Here is a 23,420-nt window from a genome sequence, read left to right on the forward strand (position 1 = left end):
ATGAGTGCATCAGTATATGATTTATGCACTTGTGTGTATTTTGTCTATGTATGGCCTTTAGATATCATTATTTATAGAACATCTCTAAATTCATCCTTGTGTACATGTTAAAATATTTTTCAACCCTAATTTTGAATGCATTTAATGTCTCTGCATGCATACTGTATGTGTTTCACGTCATAACACAGGAAACCTGCTCATAAATGTGCATACAGTATGTTACTGTACTGTATGGGTGTTATAATAGGTATGCTATAGAATTCTGTAGTGATAACCGTGTGTTTGTGCGTGCCAATAATGCATGCGGGTCATGCACTAATATAATTTTGTATTAAAGGGAAAATCTAGCACTTGTCAAAAATAACCAGCATAAAATGCAGCAGTATCCATAATATTGGTTTAGGTTAACGCATATTTGAATACTGCATTTTAACCCTATTCAGGTTTCCTAGCTGAAAGTGTCTAGAACCCGTGAATGCAAATATGGAACATTGTTCTGACATTGCTGCACCTGACCTTTTGGTACAGTTCTCTAAACAAAATTATATGAAACTGTACATATATTAGCACATTCATCTAATGAACATCTATCACTGAAGGATTTTGTAGATATTGTAACATTTTATATTAGAACTGTTTAAATAAAATAAAAAAATGCTACTGCAGAAGAGGTTCTGACCAGTGATTTAATGTTAAGTACCTTATATGTTTTTTAAAGTTGAGAGAAGTAACAATAGAATTGCTTACTGCAGATGGAAGTGATAGCATTACTTTAGTTCACATGATTCTAAAGTTACAGTCTGAGTATTATATATTCATTGCATGATGACATGAGTAAGACCGAAGGCAAAGCAGCAGTATTGTTAATGTGTTTTGATAGAACTTAAGGTTATTAAGTGTGTCCTTTGTTACAGGTTGTAAAAGTCTTTAGTGAAGATGGGACAAGCAAAATGGTGGAGATTCTAGCAGACATGACAGCCAGGGACTTCTGCCAGCTGCTGGTTTACAAAAGTCATTGTGTGGATGATAACAGCTGGACGCTAGTGGAGCACCACCCTCTCCTAGGATTAGGTAGGGAACAGCCAAGGAAGGTGGTCAAGGCATATCAAACTGCCTTATCAAGCATTGCCTTTTACATTACATGTTAGGCTTACTATTTACTGTAGCTTTTTCTTTTTTCTTTTTCATGTTGCTCAACATGAATTGATTTATTTAGCAATATGTGATCGGCACTAAGTAACCTATAAAAGGGTATTTTCCTTTTTAAGTGGAAAGATGTATTTATACTGTACCTTACTTGTGACATAAAAAAAAATTCTGAATTCCCAGTATCTAACAGTGAAGCGCTACAGAATATACTGGTGCTATATGATTGTTTCATTATAATTCATAGTTATGATATAGAGAAGCTCATGATACGCATATTTTTATATGGGCTTTTTTAGACCTACAACAAAACCATTCCAGATATACCTTATATACTTAATCACTCTAAGCGGGTACATGGCGGGAGAACTACAAAAATGTCTTGTGGAGAATTGCAATATTTATGTTTCCAGCAATCACGGACATCTATGATGTGAACGTGCAGTGTGGATGCTGCAACTAATTTTAATCTAATTAAGGAGCTTTAAAGGCTATATAAGCAACATCGGAGGAATTGAGGACATCTCCAGTAAAAAGATTAAGTAGTATTGAGACTCTTGCTGTTTGCTATAGTTAAAACTGCATTATATTATATGTAACTTTGCTTATGGCAGTGTTGCTAATTAATTTCGTATATTCAAAGAGAATGTAAAGTTATACTTACATGGTTGATTTTCATTTTTGGATTTCAAAATGCATTTACAGTATGTATCATCTAGTTATTCTTTTTAGGCACACATTTTCTATTACAGGGGTGGCCAACCAGTCAGAAACAAAGAGCCAAAAATGTCGTAAGGCACGTCAAAGAGCCGACATAGAGCCGCAGGCGCACATGCAAAAACGGGGTGTGGCCTTGTGCCTGCTAGGCCATGCCTCTGGTATAAAATACTGTACATTTAAAAAACCAGATCCACATGAAATACATTTAAAAAGCCACTTCCACATAAAATAATTGAGAAAGAGAGATCCACATAAAATATATTGAAAAAGCCAGATTCACATAATACACTTCAGCTCCCCCATGTGTCACTCCAGCCAGTACCCTGCTGTGTCACTTCAGACAGCTATCTCATGTGTTACTCCTGCTAGCACACTCCTACAGTATGTCACTCCAGCCAGCTCCCCCATGAGTCACTCCTGCCAGCACTCTCCTGTGTCACTCCTGCCAGGACCCTCATGTGTCACTACAGCCCCCCCAAAAACATACCTCGTGCCATTGCAGCAGCCCCTTATGTGTCCTCTGTTTGCCCATGGGTGTCTCACCTCTAGTATCTGGCTCTCTCAGTTCTCAGTCCCCGTAGTGCTGCTGCTGACTGTCTGGCTGGAGTGCAGCAGTTTCCGTATTTGTTGTGGTCACGTGACTTCAAGTGTCGGGAGCCACGTTTGAATAAAGAAAGAGCCGCATGAGGCTCAAGAGCCACAGGTTGGCCACCACTGTTCTATTATATCCACTTCTTCCTTCCAATGGAAAAATAAGCATATGTTAACTTTGTTTCAAACCAATATACTATTGCATGAACATTTCAGTGATTATGTATTAAGTGGATTTGGAAATTTTCCAATAATCTTGGCAATAATGGTGGTGGTATGTGTGCATTTTTATTTCTAATATGTGACCCTTTTGTTTTAAACCCTTTGGCACTTTGTTCTATGGAGGCTGCTGCTTTATTAAAAATGTTCAAAATTAAAAGGAAATAATATTGTAAGAAATTTAAATATGAAATAAAATGTAAATATTTTCAATACCTTAATTGTTGCTAAAAATCCTCATGGGCCACTCCTGCCAACCTAGCCCCACCCGATCACAAGAATTAGATCTGATGGGGAAACCTACATACTGTAGATGTTGTAATTTGTTTATATTCTAAGCACTTTTTACCTACCCCCCATATAAACCTAAAGGGTCAGAAACAATAGGGGGGACAACCCAAGTACCGTTTGCAGTCTTTGTATGCCAACCTGCCAGCTTTGCTATCATGGTACTGTGGCCACATATACTTCATTATGGAGTGCGAAGCGTATTAGTTTTTTTTTTGTTTTTTGGAAGATCTATTAAACAGATGAGCAATTAACCATTGCAGGTTTATTTTCAACACATAGGATAAGTAGTATCAATTTAATAAAACGTATGTTTAGAATTCCGGCAGTAACCCGGGTTGCTGTGTGGTGGGGAGATCATGTCAAACAAATCTTATTAACTTTTTTGACTGTGTGACTAAAGTGATGGATAAAGGTGGAGCCGTGGATATAGCTTATATAGACTTTAGTAAGGCTTTTGACACTGTTCCACATCGCAGACTGCTAAATTAAACTTGGAAGCTTGGGATTGGATACTAGGATTATTGAATGGATAAGATCTTAGTTGCAGGATAGAAAACAGAGTTGTGGTAAATGGAGTGCATTCACAGGAGGGAAATGTTACCAGTGGAGTACCCCAGGGATCTGTACTTGTATCAGTGCTTTTTAATATCTTTATTGGTGACATTGCAAATGGCAGTAAAAGGAAAGTATGCCTTTTTGCCGATGACACAAAGGTATGCAACAGGGTAGACACACCAGGTGCCAGTAAATGAGGACTGAGGATCTAGGTAGACTAGAGGAATGGTCAAGAGTGTGGCAATTACAGTTTAATGCAAAAAAGTGCATCATGCACTTGGGTCTCAAAAATCCAAAGGCTAAATATAGTATTAATGGCACTATACTGGAAACTACTGAGGAAGAAAGGGATCTAGGTGTCACTATTTCAGGTGACTTAAAGGCAGGTAAGCAATGTAACAAAGCAATGAGGAAGGCTAGTCAGATGCTTGGCTGCATTGGGAGAGGAATAAGCAGCATAAAGAAGTAATAATGCCACTGTATAGGTCATTGGTACGGCCTCATCTAGACTACTGTGTTCAATTCTGGAGGCCATATCTTCAAAAGGATATTAATACATTAGAGACTGTACAAAGAAGGGCAACTAAAATGGTGCATGGCCTACATCACAAAACATACCCAGACAGACTAAAAGATCTCTATGTGTAGTTTGGAGCAGAGAAGGGAAAGTGGGGACATGATAGAAACTTTCAAATATATCAAGGGTTTTAACAAAGTCCAGGAGGGAAACATGAGACTGGAGGGGACGGGGGGGTGTCAGTAGAAATATGAGGAAAAATTACTTCACAGAAAGGGTAGTGGACAAGTGGAATAGCCTCCCATCAGAGGTGGTAGAGGCTAAGACAGTAGAGCAATTTAAACATGCATGGGATAGACATAAGGATATCCTTACAAAGAAATAAGGATCAAATAAGTTTTGAGATAAAAATATGGTTTAAAAAAAAAAGGGCAGACTAGATGGGCCAAGTGGTTCTTATCTGCTGTCAAATTCTATGTTTCTATGTGGTCTGAAAGGTGCCAGTCACCCGGTATTTCAACCTTTGTAGCGACAACCCGGGTCACTGTGCGGTGTGAACGGGTTGCCGAGTCGATGCAACCAGTTTCCCGTTCACACCGTATGGACGGGAGAAAGCGTCATCGCTGACGTTACCAACCTGGCAATATACTGGGCTGGGGACGCCAGTGTGAAAGGGGCCAAGGCGGGTCGCACCTGGTCTGAAAGGGGTATTACTTTTCAAACTACAAATAACACTTACTGCTCCCCAGGGGAAAATGCAGGATTTCTAGAGTGGATAGTTCCAAATGTTACATTTCGATACAATGTAAAATACATTTTGTTGCAATAGATGGCATAAGACACTTTGTGATGATTTGAGTCCTTATGAATGCATTATACACTTGTTTTAAAGATATCAGTATGATATACCGACAGCCGGGATACCGGCGGTGAGGGCAGTGTGTCCCTGCGTGGGCTTGCTTCGCTCGCCGCACTTCAGACCCGGTGGCGATTTTCAGTCGCCACAGGGTTGTATTACCACTGGGGTGGGGTTGTGGACGACCACCCGAATGGGGATTACAGTCGGCGGTTGGGTTTCTGTCTGCCGTTATTTCACCCAGTGTCTGGATTCCTGTGTCTGTATCCCGACAGCCAGTAAATTGACTGCCTCACGTATTAAAGGAGCTATGAAATGCCTGTATACTTGCGCAATACAGTTTATAAATATAAGCCCCTGGAAGCTCAAACACATCTCCAATTTCTTCTGTGACCTCAGTAGATAATTTATGCCTTGATGTTACAGAATTTTTTGCAATGTACAGACTAGTTTTTAATATACATCACCAGTGGTGAGCAGTTGCCTATAGCAATGGAGAGGTGTCTCCTGGGTAGGGGAGAGGAAGGGTGATGGGAACAACCTAGTGCTTCAGAAGTAACCATGAGAGAAAAGGGGCCTTACCTGGATCCCATTCCATTTGAACGTATAGAGCATTGATTCACAACTCTTGTTTATAGGGGACACCCCCTAAAGCAGGCCACACATCTAAAGATTCTTTGCAACCAGCCAGCTAGTTGGCTTGCTGTGATGGAAACCTGGTAATGTATGGGAGTAAATGACAATTGACCATTTGCTCCCAAATGCTGAAAACTGGTTAAAATGGCTGTTCAGACAAATAGGTTAAATTAAACCAACTTGTCTGACCATTTTTGTCTCTTTTCTGGTGTTTGGAAGTAAATGGTCAATGGCTCCCATACCTTACCAAATTTTAATTTCAACCAGCAAACAAGTACAGATGTGGCCTCAAGCACCTAGCCTCAATAGACCATGCGTCACGGGACCCTTTTCCCTAGTGAGTCGCACAAAGTCGTGTAGCATAGAAACTTTCTAAATTTGCATCTTATTCACACTGCAGCTGCAGCGAAACAACACTGTCTGTACCAGAGACACTGAGCTGTGACTTTAACCACCAGGTGTTTTAAATAAGCTCAATGTAACTTGCCAGGAAAAAGCTGCAACCACTGCATCGTAGCACTTCGTATACAGATTAATTCGCAAACTTATGTACAAGTGTCACATATCAACTGAATCTCGTGAAGCTGTTTTGGTGCATTGCTGCTATAATGCACATTTGAGCGAAAAAGATGCTTGGCGCAAGCAGAGACATGGGGGACCTTCGAAGGGCTGTTTGGCAATGAAAACTATGCACCTGCTCGGAGTTTATTCATTTTATAAGTTATTTTTATAGCCCCCCCCCCCCCCAATTCCATAGCGTTATGCAGAGAATATTTGGTCATTTACTTCAGTCCCTGTTCCAGTGGTGCTTACACTCTACATTCAGTTTCTGCCTGTGGAAGGAGGTAGGATTATTACTGACGCATCAAATAAAACTTTTCCGCCGCGGGGTACACTGGGCTCCACAGGGAATGACATTGGGGTGTACAGTAGGATCTTGATCCGAGGCTTTGACCTTCCCAGAATGCATAGCGCCGCCTCCTCTATAAGCAGGCCTCTGTGCATAGAAGCTCAGTTTTGTAGTTGGTGCCATGCAGTAAGCAGGCATACAACAAGGGGGCTGCTCCAGCAGCCCTGAGAAGAAGCTTTTAAAAGAAAAATGAAGACTTCAAGGGCTGCAGCAGAGACACTGTGTGTGTGTTAGACATCTCCTGCTGCAGCTCCATCACCTCCCCCAGCGGCGCTGTATACTTCCGCGCCCTGGTTGCCGGGTACTTACAGCGTAGGCTCCGGTTTTCTTCCTGTTAGTCACCCACACGGCCGCTGTTGTCCTGGATCGCGTGGCCGCACTCAGAGAGGAGGTAAGTGGGTCCCCCCGGCGGGACCTGCTGTAAATCGCGATCCCGCGCGGCCAGTGGGAGGCAGGCCGCACGCGCTGGCGTGAACACTGTGGTAGTACAGGGACCCCACTAGACCACCAGGGCATGGGCACAGGTCGGTTTTCTCTCATAAACAGTTTATATAAGCCCACAGTACCCGGTAGTGAAGTCCAGAAGGGGGATAAGGCTTTGACCTGTTGCTCCTCCCCCAGCCCAGGGCGCCTTTTAGAGTAAATGTTCCCACCCTGGAGCTGCATATCTCGCTCTCCCTCACTCCCTGTCAGCGTTTGGGCACCATTAGGACAAGCTGAGCTGATCCTGGGACTGTTTGGGCAAATCCTCCTCTGTAAAGCCACCTGCATGTCAGCGCTGTGCATTTTACAGGACACTTAAGTATTCTACATGTCTGCTGACAGTGTTAAGAAAGAGTGCATTTAGCCAGGGTTATATAGTACAATACCCTATGATATACATCCAGTCTTTACTGTGCATTGTTATATCTATTGAGTGTATAGATATACATAGTACTACTCTGTATTGCTAGTTCGGTGCAGTTTTATTGCATGTCATAATTTCTACATTGTACAATGTGACTATGTGTGTGTGTGTGTGCATATAGCTGCTGTGTGACCTCCATTTCGTGCATGTCACTCAGATTGCTATCCCTATATTTTATAACCTGAGGGGGCTAAGTACGTCAGGTTTATCATTTTAATATAGGTAGTTCACAGGATATACTCTGTGTGTATTTTTCACTGTGATTTTTAGTCACAATATACCTCTTGAATTTCCTGTTTGTGCTGATACATTATACAGGGGGTTCTTGTCCGGTATTGTGCTGCTGATATTGTATTGTGTTGCCTTGCATTGAGCTTTCGGATATGTCGGGACAAAGGGCAATGATGCTGGGGCTGATCCCACATTGCGTGGTGGTGAAGCTACAGACACATTTGAGGAAAACATAGCAGCTGAGGGTTCAGGTTCTGGGGGATGTTTACCCCCAAGTGGGACTGTAGCAACGGGGGTTCAAAATGACCCACCTTGGGCTACCTTCTCCACGCTATTGAATATGCTGGTAATTAGACTAACACCCCCTATGGGACCTGCTGTGCCGGTACAACAGTTTATGGTCCCCGCGGTTAACCCGCCATGGGCAGATCAACTGTCTGCTCAGTTACAGCAATTGAACCAATCACTGACTACTCAGAAGTCTAACACTCGCCCGCCTAAGGCCAAGGGCACCTCTAAGCGAGCCATTACTTCCTCACAATCCACCAATGTCCCATACTCCTCGTCTGATGAGGATGTCGTTTATACTGACCCCACAGATTCTGATCCCGACGTTTCTGATGGGAAATCTGTTTCACAGGTGGATGTTCCTGACTTGTTGGAGGCTATCAGGACCATTCTTCAAATTACTGATGACCCCGGAGCCTGATGCTGCCCCTAAGAAACAGGACAGGTTTAAACGTCAGAAAGTGGTTAAACAAGTTTTACCTCATTCTGACCTTTTTTAGTTGACATACGTCAGGAGTCCTGGGAAAATCCAGGAAAGAGATTCACGCCTCACAAGAAGATGCTGACTCGCTACCCCCCTCGCAGCGGAGCTGAGTAAAAATTGGGAAACACCCCCACCAATGGATTCGCAGGTGGTATCCTCAGCTCTGCCGGTAACTACTGTCACGTCTCTGAAAGAACCGACGGATAAGCGTGTGGAGGGTTGTTTAAAGGCAATTTACACCCTAACTGGTGCTGCGCATAGGCCCCACCATTGCAGCGACATGGGCTGCAGAGGCTGTTGAAGCGTGGGCTCAGGAGCTGGAGGCGGCATTGCCTTCCAATGCTTCTGATCATGCTAGACAATGTCTGTCTTATATTGTCACAGCTTCTCATTACATTAAGGAGGCGGCTTCTGATGCCGGTATTCTGGCGGCCAAGGCTTCTACTACGTCCGTTTTGGCTCTCGACGGATTCTCTGGTTACGGTCCTGGTCTGTGGATCTGGACTTTAAGAAAACCCTGGAAGTACTCCCTTTTAGGGGAGACATTCTTTTCGGAGAAGACTCAACAAGATAGTGGCTGACTTAGCTTCTGCTAAAACAGCATGTCTACCTAGTACTGCTCCTTTGGTGCCAAAGGCTAAGAGTACTCTATTTTGCTCCTTTCGTCCTTCAGGGAAAGCAAAAGGTCAGGCGTACCCGAAACAGGTTCGAACTTCCAAACCCAATAAGCCCAAATGGGCCTGGGCTGCCCGTCAGCCTGCTTCCAAAACTGACAAGCCTGCCACATGACGGGGCGGGCCTCCCTCTGGGGGATCCCAGGGTGGGGGGGCCGACTTCTAGGATATACCCAGAAATGGTTGAGGACCACTTCCGATGCCTAGGTACAGGAAGTTGTCACTCAAGGTTACGCAGTATCCTTCAAGAATCGTCCCCCTCATCGATTTTGCCTGACAGACGTCCCTTCGGATCAGGTGAAGGCAAAAACTCTTCATTCGGCGGTACAGTCCCTCCTGGACACAGGATTGGTAGTACAGGTGCCTCTGACTCAGAGAGGCAAGGGGTACTCTTCACCGCTGTTCCTAGTCCCGAAACCGAATGGGTCATCCCATCCCATTCTCACCCTCAAGTCCTTGAACAAATTTGTGAGGGTCTCCAAGTTTTGTATGGAAACTCTTCGCTCTATTGTTCTGGCCTTGAAACCTGGGGATTATATGGTCTCCCTGGACATACAGGATGCTTACCTGCATATTCCATTGCAGTATCGCATCAGCAGTACCTGAGGTTTGTGGTTGGCAACCTCCATCACCAATTTCGGGCGTTACCTTTTGGTTTGACCATGGCTCCGCGAGTCTTCACCAAGGTCATGGTGGTAATGACGGCTGTACTCCGCCGTCAAGGGCTCAGGATCCTACTGTACCTGGACGAATTGTTGATCCTGGCAAATTCCCCAGAAATTCTCCTACGCCATCTGGATCTTACTATCCAGTTTCTGCAAGCCCACGGGTGGCTCATCAACTGGAAGAAATCTTCCCTGGTCCCTGCACAGAGCATGGTGCACCTGGGGGCGTTGTTGGACACTCACAACCAGTGGTTGTTCTTGTCTCAGGAGAAAGTCCTGAAGCTTTAGGACAGGATTCGATGCTTCCTATCTCGTCCGCAAGTGTTGATACATTCTGCAATGCAAGTGCTAGGTCTCATGGTGTCCGCTTTCGACAAGGTGGAGTACGCTCAATTCCATTCCCGCCCTCTGCAGAAGCTGATTCTTGCCAAGTGGGATGGCCTGCCTCACCGGATCAGGTCTCAAGTGATCTCCTTGCCTCCGGAGTTCCGTCTGTCACTGAGCTGGTGACTTCAGGACCAACGATTGAGCAGGGGTCGTACCTTCTGGATCTCCAACTGGGTCCTTCTAACGACGGATGCCAGTCTGAGAGGTTGGGGCGCGGTGTTGGAGCAACACCCTCTTCAGGGTCGGTGGACCAAGGAGGAGTGTCTCCTCCCGATAAACATTCTGGAATTTCGGGTGGTGTTCAACTCATTGAACTTGGCCCAGCATTTAATACAGAACAGACCTGTTGAAGTACAGTCGGACAACGCCACCACGGTGGCGTACATCAATCATCAAGGCGTCACTCGAAGCCGCATGGCATTGAGGGAAGTATCAAGGATTCTTCAGTGGGCGGAAAGCCATCTGCCAGCCATATCGGCAGTGTTAATTCCGGGGGTCCTAAACTGGGAAGTGGACTTTCTCAGTCGTCGGGACGTACACGCTGGAGAGTAGAGCCTCCATCCAGAAGTGTTTCAACTCCTCGTGGACAAGTGGGGCCTTCCAGATGTGGACCTGATGGCATCTCGACACAATCACAAGGTTCCGGTCTTCGGAGCAAGGACAAGGGATCCTCAAGCAGCGTTCGTGGACGCACTGGCCATTCCATGGAACTTTCGGCTGCCATACGTGTTCCCTCCGGTGTCACTCCTGCCCAGAGTAATAAGGAAGTTCAAGCAAGAAGGAGGAATCCTACTTCTGATTGCTCCAGCGTGGCCCAGACGGCATTGGTTCTCAGACCTTCAGGGTCTCTCGATAGAGCGTCCCCTTCTACTTCCGCAGCGCCCAGATCTCCTCGTTCAGGGCCCCTGTGTATATCAGGATTTAGCCCGAATGCCTTTGATGGCGTGGCTCTTGAAGCTTCCGTCTTAAGGGCCAAAGGATTTTCTGAGGCGGTCATTCAAACCATGTTGAAGCCCGGAAACCAACTTCTGCTCGGATTTATCATAGGGTCTGGAATTCTTACTTTGCTTGGTGCGCATCTAAATCATGACGCTTACAAGTTTAGTACAGCCAAAACTTTGGCCTTTCTACGTCTGGCCTCCATCAAGGTTCATATTTCTGCCTTATCTGTTTGGTTCCAGAGAAAAATTTCAACTTTACCTGATGATCATACATTTGCTCAGGTTGTGTTGCGGATTCAACCTCCTTACGTCCCGCCTGTGGCTCCTTGGGATTTGTAAGTGGTTCTGGAGGCGTTGCAAGAGTCTCCGTTTGAGCCTCTTGAATCGGCAGACCTTAAGTGGCTTTTTCTTAACGTGTTGTTTCTGCTGGCTGTTGCCTCTGCCAGACGGGTGTCGGATTTGGGTGCTTTGTCCTGTAAGTCACCATATCTGATTTTTCACCGTGACCGGGCGGTTCTTAGAACACGTATCGGGTACCTACCTAAGGTGGTGTCTTCTTTCCACCTTAATCAGGAGATTGTGGTTCCGGCCTTTCCCTCTCCTGAATTGTCTTCCAAAGAGCGGTCTTTGGATGTGGTACGGGCTCTCCATATCTGTGAAGAGAACTGCCTCCATCAGGAAGTCGGATTCTCTTTGTTCTGTTTGGTTTTCACAAACGTGGCTGGCCTGCTCACAATCAGACTCTGGCCAGATGGATTAGAATGGTGATTGCACATGCTTATGTACAGGCTGGCCTCCCAGCTCCTGCTACCATTAAGGCCCATTCTACTCGGTCGGTTGGACCTTCTTGGGCGGCCCGCTGTGGTGCAGCCCTTGAACAATTGTGCAAGGCAGCTACGTGGTCCTCGGTGAACACGTTCATAAGGTTCTATGCCTTCGATACTTTTGCCTCCCAGGATGCTTCCTTTGGATGCCGGGTTCTTGTGCCCGCTACAATGCGTACCCTCCCATAAGGAACTGCTTTAGGATATCCCCAATGTCATTCCCTGTGGAGCCCAGTGTACCCTGCAGCAGAAAACAAGATTTATGGTAAGAACTTACCGTTGTAAAATCTTTCTGCGAGGTACACTGGGCTCCACAGGGCGCCCACCCTGACGCACTTAGCTTCTTTGGGTTGGTATGGCATTAGCCGCTGACACTTTCTCCTGTCGTGAGAATGTGGTGTATGTGGCTACTAACAGTTGTCGTCTCATTTGCCTGCTACTGCATTGGACTGGTTAACAAAAACTGAGCTCCTGTGCACGGAGGCGGTGTTATAGAGGAGGCGGTGCTTTGCATTCTGGGAAGGTCAAAGCTTTGAGCCTGTTGGTGCCTCGGATCAAGATCCTACTCTACACCCCAATGTCATTCCCTGTGGAACCCAGTCTACCTCGCAGAAAGAGATTTAACAATGGTAAGTTCTTACCATAAATCTCGTTATTCACTTGTGCATGATTAAAGAATCTACAGTGCATGATTAGGGTTTATTTGTATATTTTCCGCATTCAGTTAACCTGCTAGTATGTTTTTGGATTGCAGGATATCTGAGTACCCAGTGGAAAACCCATGCAGACATGGGGAGAGCTTACAAACTCCACACATTTCAGAGCTTAGGGGGTCATTCTGGTCTTCGCAGGCGGTCAGTTCTTCGCAGGCGGTCAGTTCTTCACAGCGGTCAGGTCAGAACTGCGCATGCCGGGGGGGGGAGATGTGGGAGAGCCGCGGGCAGAGGGGGAGAGCAGCGCTACAGCAGCAGCTATATAGCCGCTGCTGTATCGCTGCTCTCCCCTGTCTGCCCGTGGCTCTCCCCCATCCCTCCTGTCTCACAGCAGTCGCTCCGTCCCCCATGCCACAGCCATCGCCGCTCCCAGTCTCCCCCTCTCTCACAGCCGCCGCTCACGGCAGCGTCCACCCGGCTCCAGCAAGCGAGGTCTCGCTTGCTGGAGCCGGGTGGACGCTGCTGTGAGCGGCGGCTGTCCTCCAGCGCTGCTCACCCCGTCCCCGCCTCTGCTCGCCTAGTCTCCGGCGCTGCTGTCCCCATCTCATTCGACTTTTTTTAAAGTCTAATTGAGATGGTCGAAAAGGGGGCCAAAATCTTTCGGTTTTGGCCCTGTTTTCGACACAAGCATGTGGATCGGCAGCTATTCCGTGCTTTTCGACAAGTCGAATTCATAGACTTTTCGAAAAATTTTGGGTTATATTGAATAGGTTGAATCCTGATTCAACCTTAAACAGTTGAAAACTGCCGTCTTTTCGACAGACGGCAGCTTTCGACTTCAATTGAATATACCCCATAGTCTATTTATAGGAATGTATACTATATGTGTTTATGCATATTGTACTATGTATATGTATTTTGTATTGGTATTTATGCTATGTAAATGTAAACATATGCATTCTATGTATACTGTAGGTATGTTTATGTACACTGCAAACATATGCTGGGTGTGATAAATTTTACCGGCGTTTGGGATGCAGGCAGTCATAAAACTGACAGCGGCATCCCGATGGAGAAGATGCCGACAGGGGTTCGGTAACTATACTTACCTTCCCCGTCAACCCCCTAACCCTCCCCGCAGCCTAACCCTAACCCTCTCCAGTGGTGCGTAAACCTAACCCCCCTTCTTGCAGCCTTAACCTGACCCTCCCCCTGCAGCCTAACCCTCCCCCTGCAGCCTCTAAACCTAACCCCTATCCCCATGACTTAACCCTAAGAGTCCCCAGCAAACTTGCGATCTGGATTCCGGCGTCGGCATTTCAAGTCATGTTGGGATTCTGGTACCGGGATTTGGAGTGACGGCATCCTGACCACCGGCATGCTGAATGTGTCCCCATATACTACTATGTATACCGGAGACAGTGAATTGACCGTCTGTCGGGATCTTGGCGGTCAGGATACCGACGCCGGAATCTCGACACCATCTGAAATACCGGCGGTCGGGAATCCGACCGCCGGCTGGTTACCCCTCTTGGGTGGTGGTCCACGCCCCCCAGGAGGGGAGTAGAGCCCTGTGCCACCGGGCCCCAAGCGTGGCGAGCGGACACGCTGCACTCGCCGCCGGGATCTCGGCTGTTGGGCTCCCGGCGTCTGTAATCTGACCACCGGGATACCGACCGCCGGGATCTCGTACTGATCCCGTGTATACATATGCATAATATATAGGTGTGTGTGTGTGTGTGTGTGTATATATATATATATATATATATATATATATATATATATATATATATATATATATAAAATGTGAGAAAAAGGAAGCTGAGCAGCGCCAATTTGCGATAACAATTTGTACTAGTATATGAACCAGAATTAAAAAACACTCCTAAAAAAGACACTCCCTCTAATATATTTAGGGCGTCGGCTCACGTCTTAAGTAAAAAACACTGGTAAGGTGTTTTAAAAGTAATCTCAGAAAATGGTAGATAAGATATTTAAGAGCGACCAATGGTGTCAATTAATATAAAAAATAGGAGGTTATACTTTAAAAAAAAATTCTAATCAACACAATTTGCACCAATAAAAGCTAGAACACAATACCACAGGAAAAAGAGTATTAAAAAATTATAGGGAAAAAAAAAATTTTTTATTTGCAAATATATATATGGTATAGCATACGAGGACTCAATTTAAAATTGATATAGTATAAGTTAATAAGACCAACTTTAGGTAAAAAAACAATATCTTAACTTAAGAGAAGGTGGTATGTCCAACGCGTTTCGTCCTATCTGGACTTCCTCAAGGGGTAGATATATACACACTGTATATCAGGTAGGCAATGTTCAGCACTCCAGCTACAGTTTAACTATACATCCCAGCATGCATTGCCATAGATTTGCTGTTAGGGCAAATTATAACTGTTAAAGGACATGCTGAGATATTTAATTCCACAGCATCTGGAGTGCTGGACATTGCCAGTCCCTGCTTTATATATTCTGTACATGTATACTGTGGGGTTGGGACTGCGTGACCAGCTACCGGGATCCCAGTGACAGCATCCCATACTGTCCATATACTATATGTATGGATACTGTATACAGTATGTACACTATGGAGGAGATTCCAGTTGTTTTGAACACCCGTTCTCCCGTCTAAAGTGATGGGAGATCGTGGGGTGCAATTCAATTGTTTTATTTTTAACGCACTAATCTCGCCTAGACAGGCCAGGTTTAGCCACATAAAATGGCTAAACCCAACCAAAATTATGGGCATGACGCAAAAGGTGCTGTTGAAATGGGTCACTTTTCACACACTTCAGCTTGCCAGCACTGGTGGCTACGAGCTGAAATGTATCTCCCCACGGCTCAGCGTGCCCAAATGGAGCAACAATTGAATTCTTCCCTAATCTAGGTATGGTTAACTATGTTTATGTATGCCATGTATATGTATACTATGTATGCACACACTATCACTATCTTAGGGGTCAGTCCTATTGCAGGCTAACGGTGCAAGTTGCCTGATGCAGTGGTGTGGAGACGGCAGTAACGGCACTGCATCTTGCACCATTCATGGCCCACTCCCACCCCGAATTTGAACAAATTTGTACCCAGACCCCAAAAAGCTGCTTACAAAGCTGTACAAGTCTGAGCTGGCATAAAGTACTAATTTGCGGGGATGAGAATATCACCTGCAATTGTATTCTTCCCTTTATGTGTAAACTATGGGAGGGATGTAAGGTCGTCTGAATTCACCAGACGTGCAGGTTGCTGGCCAAAGTTGGACGTTTTTTTAAAGGGGCATTCATTTACAAGGCAAAACCATGTCTTGTGAGTGATTGCCCCTTCAGAAAAACGTCAGAGTTCGGCCGACAACCCGCACGTCCGGCAAACTCGGACAGCATTACATACTGCCTCGTGTATTATTGCTAATCTATTAAAAGGGGCACTGATTATTGATATTTTTTTTAAGGGGGTACAGATTAATGATGTTTTAGTAAAAAGGGGTATGGATTAATGTTAATCTAATAAAAGGGGCACAGATTATTTATATTATAATGTGGGTTGACCTAAGGCCTAAGGCTTGCCTAAGGCTGGTTATGTCCCTTCAGTGGGCCCCTGCCATTGCATTCCTCTGTGGGCCCTTGATGCCCCAGTCTGACACTGACCTCAGTGGACGACCCTGGAGCAGCCCTGTGCAACCCAATCTGCCATCTGAGAATTTAGATATCTTCCCAGGAAAGGAATTCCTGAGCTCTTGCAAAGACCACCTGCTGCTGGCAGAGTGGGTAAGAGCCCAATTATAAGAGGTGCTTCTGTCTCCCTAGTCATTTGTCCAGGGACCCTCTAACATGATGGTCTGATTAAAACCACTGCACGCAGCTGGGCACAGGCAGCCTATGGCACATATCAGGGTGATCTATAGGAGCTTTGTATTGTCCCTCCATTTATTTCACCCCTGTCCCTGCTTCCAGCTATCGTCACCCCTACATCATGTCCCTGCATCCCGGTACCGTCACCTCTGCACCCTCTCCCTACGTCCTGATAGCCTCAACTCTACACCCTGTCCCTGCATCCAGGTACCGTCGCCACTACACCCTGTCCCTGCATCTAAATACAGTCACCCCTACACCCTGTTCCTGCATCCAGATACCATAACTCCTACATCTTTTCCCTCCATCCAGGTACCATTACCCCTGCAACCTGTTGCTGTATCCTGATACCCTCACCCTTACATCCTCTCCCTGCATCCCAATAACCTCACCCCTACACCCTGTCCCTGCATCCCAGTACCCACACCCTGTTCCTGCATCCAGGTACCCTCACCCCTTCACCCTGTTCCTGCATCCAGGTACCCTCACCCTGTCCCTGCATACAGGAACCATTACCCTTTCACCCTGTCCGTACATCCAGGTACCATCCCTGCACGCTATCCTTTCATCCAGAGACCCTCGCCTCTACACAGTGTCATTTCATCCAGAGACCTGCTCACATCCATAGCAACACCCAGTCTAGCAATCTCCTAAACTACCTCTGCCTCAGATCTCTATTCCTATCCTCACACTCGTCTCCTCAGAGTCATCTCCTCACATTGCCCTGTGTCACACCCCATGGGAGTGGTGTCCTTTGTATTTTATGGTGGTGGTTGGAGCTCTCTATATAATATGGCATTTATTGCAATGTTCTTTAGTGTGTGGAGATCATTTGAATGCTTTGTGTATTATATGTTAGTCACTGGGATGCTCTCTAATTTGGACACTGTTACTCGATTTTTTTTATGTGGCAGTCATTGCGATGCTCTTGGTTATATGATGTTCACTGCAATGCTCTCTGTATCATATGGCGACACTGTAAAGCTTTCTGTGTCATGTGGCGGTCACTGCTATGGTCTATTATATGGTGGTCACTGTGATGCTGTATGTATCATATGGCGGTCACTGATGGTTCTGTATATATGGTCACTAACTTTTTGTTATATCTTCACTTAAGTAGTTAAAGGTAGGCACTAGCTATGACCTCCACGGGGATAGCGTCACACACAGCACAGCCCACACCCACTTTGTAAACCACACCACACTCGTCACACCACCACAGCGCTTGTCACACCTCCTGACGAGGCACACAATAGGCTCTTAAGAAGTTTCAGCTCCAGGCCCATGTGGACCTTAATCTGGCACTGTTGGCGTCACCCCGCTTGTCTGTGTTCCAGATCGTAGCAGCACAGCTACGATCAACTCTGAATGACCACCTTAGTGTGACTTGAACCCAAGACTTAAGTGCAGTGAGAAGCAGTAATGCTACCCCTTATACTCAACCGTGTTTCCCATATCTGTAATACATAAACTGTTAAGGGTCCCTGAAGAGTGGAGTTGGGTTTAGAGCAGTAAATATATACGTTATGGTAAGAATTTACCGTTGATAACGGTGTTGATCCTAAGTCCACAGGATAACATTGGGATATGATGAAGCGACAGCGGATTTGCACCAATCGGTCAAAGCTTTTCCGGCCTCCCAGCATGCAACGGGCCTGTCCATATATCCCCGCCTCCTTGCTCAGGTAAATCGGTTGTATTCCAAAGCTCAAGGCAGGAGCATCATAGATATCCCTAATCAGGCGATAAGAACACACATGCACACCCTTCCGTACAAGAAGGAAGAGGTTAGTGAGTAAAAGGATCCTCAAATCAGGTGCATCAGGGTGGGATCCCTGTGGACTTAGGAGAAATACTGTTATCAACAGTAAGTTCTTACCATAACGTAGATTTCTCCGGCAGTGTCCACAGCTTATCCACAGCATAACAATGGGATTTCCCAAAGCAATTTAGTGGTGGGGACACTCCTGATTGGACAGGAGAATCCTTTGCCCGAATTCAGCTTCATAAGAGGCAAAGGTATCCAAGGCATAATGTCTAATGGATGTGTTAATGGAAGACCATGTGGCTGCCTTACATATCTGTTCTGCTGAAGCACCATGTTGTGCTGCCCATGATGGACCTACCTTACGAGTAGAGTGAGCAGAGACATTAGCCGGAACCGGGAGATCAGCCTGAGAATATGCTTCTGAAATCGTCATCCGAAGCCATCTTGCCAGAGTCTGCTTATCAGCAGGCCATCCTCTCTTGTGAAATCCGTAGAGAATGAAGAGAGAATCTGTCTTGCTGATGGCACTGGTACGATCAATGTAGTGCCTTAATGCACGGACCATGTCCAGCGATGCCTCTCCCGCAGAAAGGCCCGGTACCTAGAAAGCCGGGACTACAATTTCTTCATTAAGGTGGAATTTAGACACCACCTTCGGATGATACCCAGATCTAGTTCTGATTAACTGCTTTATCTGGATAAAAAAATCAGAAATGGGGACGACATGATAATGCCCCTAAAGTTGATACTCTTCTAGCTGACGCCATAGCCAGTAGAAAGAGAACTTTAGCTGTCAACCATTTAAGATCCACTTTATTAAGTGGTTCAAACGGGGCAACTTGAAGAGCTTTCAGGACTAGACTTAAGTCCCAAGGCACTGTAGGAGAAACAAAAGGAGGTTGAATGCGCAGCATTCACTGGAAAAAAAGTACGCACATCCTGTAAATCGCCAACTTTCTTTTGGAACCATACAGTCAATGCTGATACTTGCACTCTCAAGGAAGCCACCTTCAAACCTTTTATCCATTCCTGCCTAAAGGAATGCTAAGACCCTACAAACTCTAAAAGATTTAGGGTCCATTTTCCGTTCACTGCACCAATGAATATAGGTGTGCCATATTTGGTGATAAATACGAGCTGAGGAAGGTTTCCTTGCTCTGAGCATAGTTTGAATTATCTGTTGTGAGAATCCTTTTGATTTCAGGATAGACGTTTCAAGAGCAACGGCGTCAAAGACAGTCGATCCAGATGTATGTGATAACAAGGACCCTGCATCAGTAGATCTGGATGTTGAGGGAGCAGAAGTGGAACATCCAGCGACATCCTCTGCAGATCTGTGTACCAAAAGTCTTCTGGGCCAAGCTGGAGCTATTAGTATCACGGCACCTTTTCCGTGCTTTATCTTTCTCACCACCCTGGGTAATAGGATGATTGGAGGAAACGCATAAGCCAGATGAAAATCCCATCTCACCGACAGGGCATCCACAAAGATTGCTCTGGGATCCTTTGTTCTTGACCTGTATGCCAGCACTTAGATCTCATGGCGTCCCGTCTGAACAACAATCTCTGGCAACCCCCACTTGTCTACTAGAGTCTGGAAGACCTCCGGGTGTAGAGCCCATTCGCTTGCCTGAATGGCGTGTTGACTGAGAAAGTCCGCTTCCCAGTTTAGGACTCCCGGAACGAACACTGTGGACAAGGCTGGATGATGAAGTTCTGCCCACTTTAGTATGTGACTTACCTCCTTCGTCACTTTTCGGCTGCAAGTTCCTCCTTGATGGTTGCGATACGCTACTTGCCGTCACATTGTCCGAGCTGATCTGGACTGGTTTTCCCCGAAGATTGTCCTTTGCCTGAATCAGTGCCATGTATATGGCTCGAAGTTCCAATATATTTATTGGCAGGCAACTTTCTTCCTTGGTCCATTGTCCTTGAAAACACAACCTTCCTGACACTGCTCCCCAGCCCTGGAGACTGGCATGTGTTGCTGTAATTTCCCAATCTGATATCCAAAAGGGTCTAACTTGTCCAGATGGGATGTCTGTAGCCACCAGGCTAATGAGCTTCTTCTATCGTAAGAAACATAGTCTGTGCTTTTATTGTCTAATGCAACCTATTCCATTTGGCAAGAATCAGACGCTGCAGAGGCCTCGAGTGGAATTGTGCATACTCCACCATGTCGAATGTTGACACCATCAAACCCATCACGCGCATTGCGTGAATGGATACCTTTTGACTGTGTCCTCAAACCTTGACTGGAACTTGGATATCTTGTTCAGAGGTAAAATTACTCTCTGAAGACTTGAATCCAGTACAGCCACCAAGTGAGTCATCTGTTGTGACGGAACCAGTGACTATTTTGCCCAATTTATGAGCCACCCGTTGTTCTGCAGACACGTTATTGTCTGTTGCAGATGACATAAGAGCAATTCCTGCGTCTATGCCAGGTTTAAAAGATCGTCGAGGTATGGAAATATTCTTATCCCCTGCTGGCAGAGATAAGCGGCCATTACCACCATAATCTTTGTAAATACTCTGGGAGCTGTGGCTAACCCAAAAGGTAGGGCCTGGAACTGAAAATGCTGTTGGAGGATAGCGAACCTGAGAAAGCACTGATGGGACAGTGCTATAGGAACATGTAGGTAAGCATCCTGTATATCCAGGGATACCATATAATCCTCTGAATGATGGAACGTAACGTCTCCATGTGAAACCGAGGTACCCAAATGTATTTGTTCAGTACTTTGAGGTTGCGAATGGGCTGAAATTACCCATTTGGCTTCTGAACTAAAAACAGGCTGGACTGCTCCTTACTGAAGCAATTTCTGAACTGCCTCTAACAAAGCCCTGGCCTTCGTCTCTACCCAAGATGGGCTGGTACAAAAAAACCTTAGAGGAGGGTGTTTCTTGAAGGCAAAAGCATAACCTAGAGATACCGCTTCCTGCACCCAGGCATCTATTGTAGACTGCTGCCAGATCTGTGCAAACTGAAGAAGTTGGCCCCCGACCCTCCCAGGTGGAGGCCCGCACCATCAGGCTGATGTTTCCCATCCGTTCCCCTGGTAGCCCAATGCTTTTTAGTCTTACCAGACTTCTTGTATTGGGGCTGCTTGCCATCACTTTTTCCTTTAGCTTTTCCTTGAGACCGAAAAGCCGGAACTTTAGGTTTGAAATTGTATGTGGAAGGAAACTTGACCTTCTTGGAGCCTGCTTCTGACTCCAGAATATCTGTCAATTCTTTACCAAAATGAATATCTCCAGAAAAGTGCAAAGATTCCCAAGATTCCTTCTTAGATTCTGAATCCGCTTTCCACGTATGTAGCCAAACTGCTCTGTGAGCAGCTATTGTTGAAGCTGATGCACTGGAGCCAATAGTACCCATATCCAATGCTGCTTCTTCCAGGAACATTGCAGCCTGTTTTATATGAGCTATATGGGATTTTTGCTCCCTAGAAACTATTGAAAAATCCCCCTCCAATGCATCAGCTCAGGCAGCCACTGCCTTCGCCATCCGAGCTGAAGCCATGGCTTGTCTTATGACTGCCCCAGACAGGGAAAAAATGTTTTTTAGAAAACCATCCACTCCTATCCGTGACATCATTTAATCGTGTTGAAGGCAAAGCTAATGTAGATTTTCGCACTAATCTAATTACATGCGTATCTACTTAAGGAGCCACCTCCCTTTTTAAACAATCCCCAACTGGAAGAGGATAATTGGAATTCCATTTCTTAGGAATTCTAAACTTCTTATTGGGCGTATCCCAAGCCTCTTACATAATTCAGCTGATCTGATCCTGGAAACTCAGTCTGAACTGTTTTGGGACGTTTAAACACAGGTGCCTTGGTTTTTAACACAGGCTCTGCTGAATCCTTTAAGGATAGAATGGCTTTCATTGCTTTAATTAACTCTGCTATATCCACTGAGCTGAGACCTTCCTCCTCCTCCTCTTCGTATGCCGAAGTAGAATTAATTGAGTTTTCATCTTCCGATGAATCCTCATCTGAATCGTGTAGAATGTGAGGGTGAAGATTTACTTACCACTGACATCAGCTTTTTTCTTTTGAGAAGCTGCTGCTGGAAGTGATACACCATAGGTGGGGAGCTGCATGTAAGGGTTAATAGTGTAACCTATCCCTGGTACATGAGTTGGAGGAATTATCCGTTCAGCTATACTGGATAAAGTTTGTGCAAACATAGCCCATGGTGGATCCATCTGCACCTGAATCTGCCTTGTATTTTTCATTAACCCCTGGTGAAAGCTAAAACATTTTGCACACAAACTATCCTGAACCAGATCCTGAGAGGATCACACAGCTTTGCAAGACAAACGTGATATGAGTGATGGTGTTGCTGTGAGTGTACCTTCCTCACCTTGCCGCTCTTAGACATGATAAATAATCAACACTTCCACAGTGTACTACACAATTTGTGACTGTAATCACTTTCAATTTCTTAAAGTGACATACAATCCGACCCTACTCATGCACCAGCATTGAGGATCGGAATAAAACAAACTGACAGAAATAAAGTGAAGTCAGCAATCACACTAGCAGTCAGTCACATGTTATACATTAGTATAATAAGCAATATGAGCACATCATCAACTACAGTTAAGTATTTAGGAGAACATATTACTGCATCATGTTTAAACAGATCTACCGTATTCAGATGCAATGCGAAAGAAACAGTAAATGTATATAGACTCATATGCAATAGGCACTTATCTAACTATTAGTACTCAAAGGATAGATAGAGACTTAGTGCTGTATAACCCGTACTCAGTAGAGTGGGATACAGGGAGACTCGCCACGCTTCCAGGACCGATCAATACGTTGAGTGGATCCAGACGCTACTAGTGTACACTGCCGCTCCATGAACATATAGTGAACATAGACACTCAGTGAACACGGACGCACCAGTAACACAGCCACCTATGCTGCGACTGGGTCCCCTTTGTGTACAGCGTCTGAGATGGAAGCGGGAAACAGTTCATTGCGAGAAACTCTGAAGAAACTGGTCATGAAAAGGGGGGGAGGGGCGACCAGGAGAGCATCTGACTCCCCACTGCTGACATCAACCCTAGGGATCGTGGCCTCATACTATTCCTGGAGCCTCTGATCCCTAAGGACTAGCGCTGGTGCACCCGAGGTGGCAGCCGTGTCAGCAACTGTTTGGTAGTCTCCTCCCAAAACAGTGCTGCTGTGTCCGTATTCCCCTTCTAAGCAGAACCGATGCCTTACCTTCTCCCTGTCTGCTGGACCTGCTAGTATATCCGACACAGACGCCCG

General features: G+C 45.6%; 1 protein-coding gene across 5 annotated transcripts in view; it reads left to right on the top strand.

The window, feature by feature from the left end:
- Nucleotides 1-23,420, top strand: part of GRB10 (growth factor receptor bound protein 10) — a 474,936-nt gene that overhangs the window by 300,411 nt on the left and 151,105 nt on the right. For all 5 annotated transcript variants that reach the window (XM_063922618.1, XM_063922620.1, XM_063922619.1 and 2 more), the window contains one exon: nt 915-1,071. In XM_063922618.1, coding sequence (XP_063778688.1) covers nt 915-1,071 — 157 coding nt within the window. The remainder of the gene's footprint in view (nt 1-914; nt 1,072-23,420) is intronic.

This window comes from Pseudophryne corroboree, chromosome 5, assembly GCF_028390025.1.
Source record: "Pseudophryne corroboree isolate aPseCor3 chromosome 5, aPseCor3.hap2, whole genome shotgun sequence".
NCBI lineage: Eukaryota > Metazoa > Chordata > Amphibia > Anura > Myobatrachidae > Pseudophryne > Pseudophryne corroboree.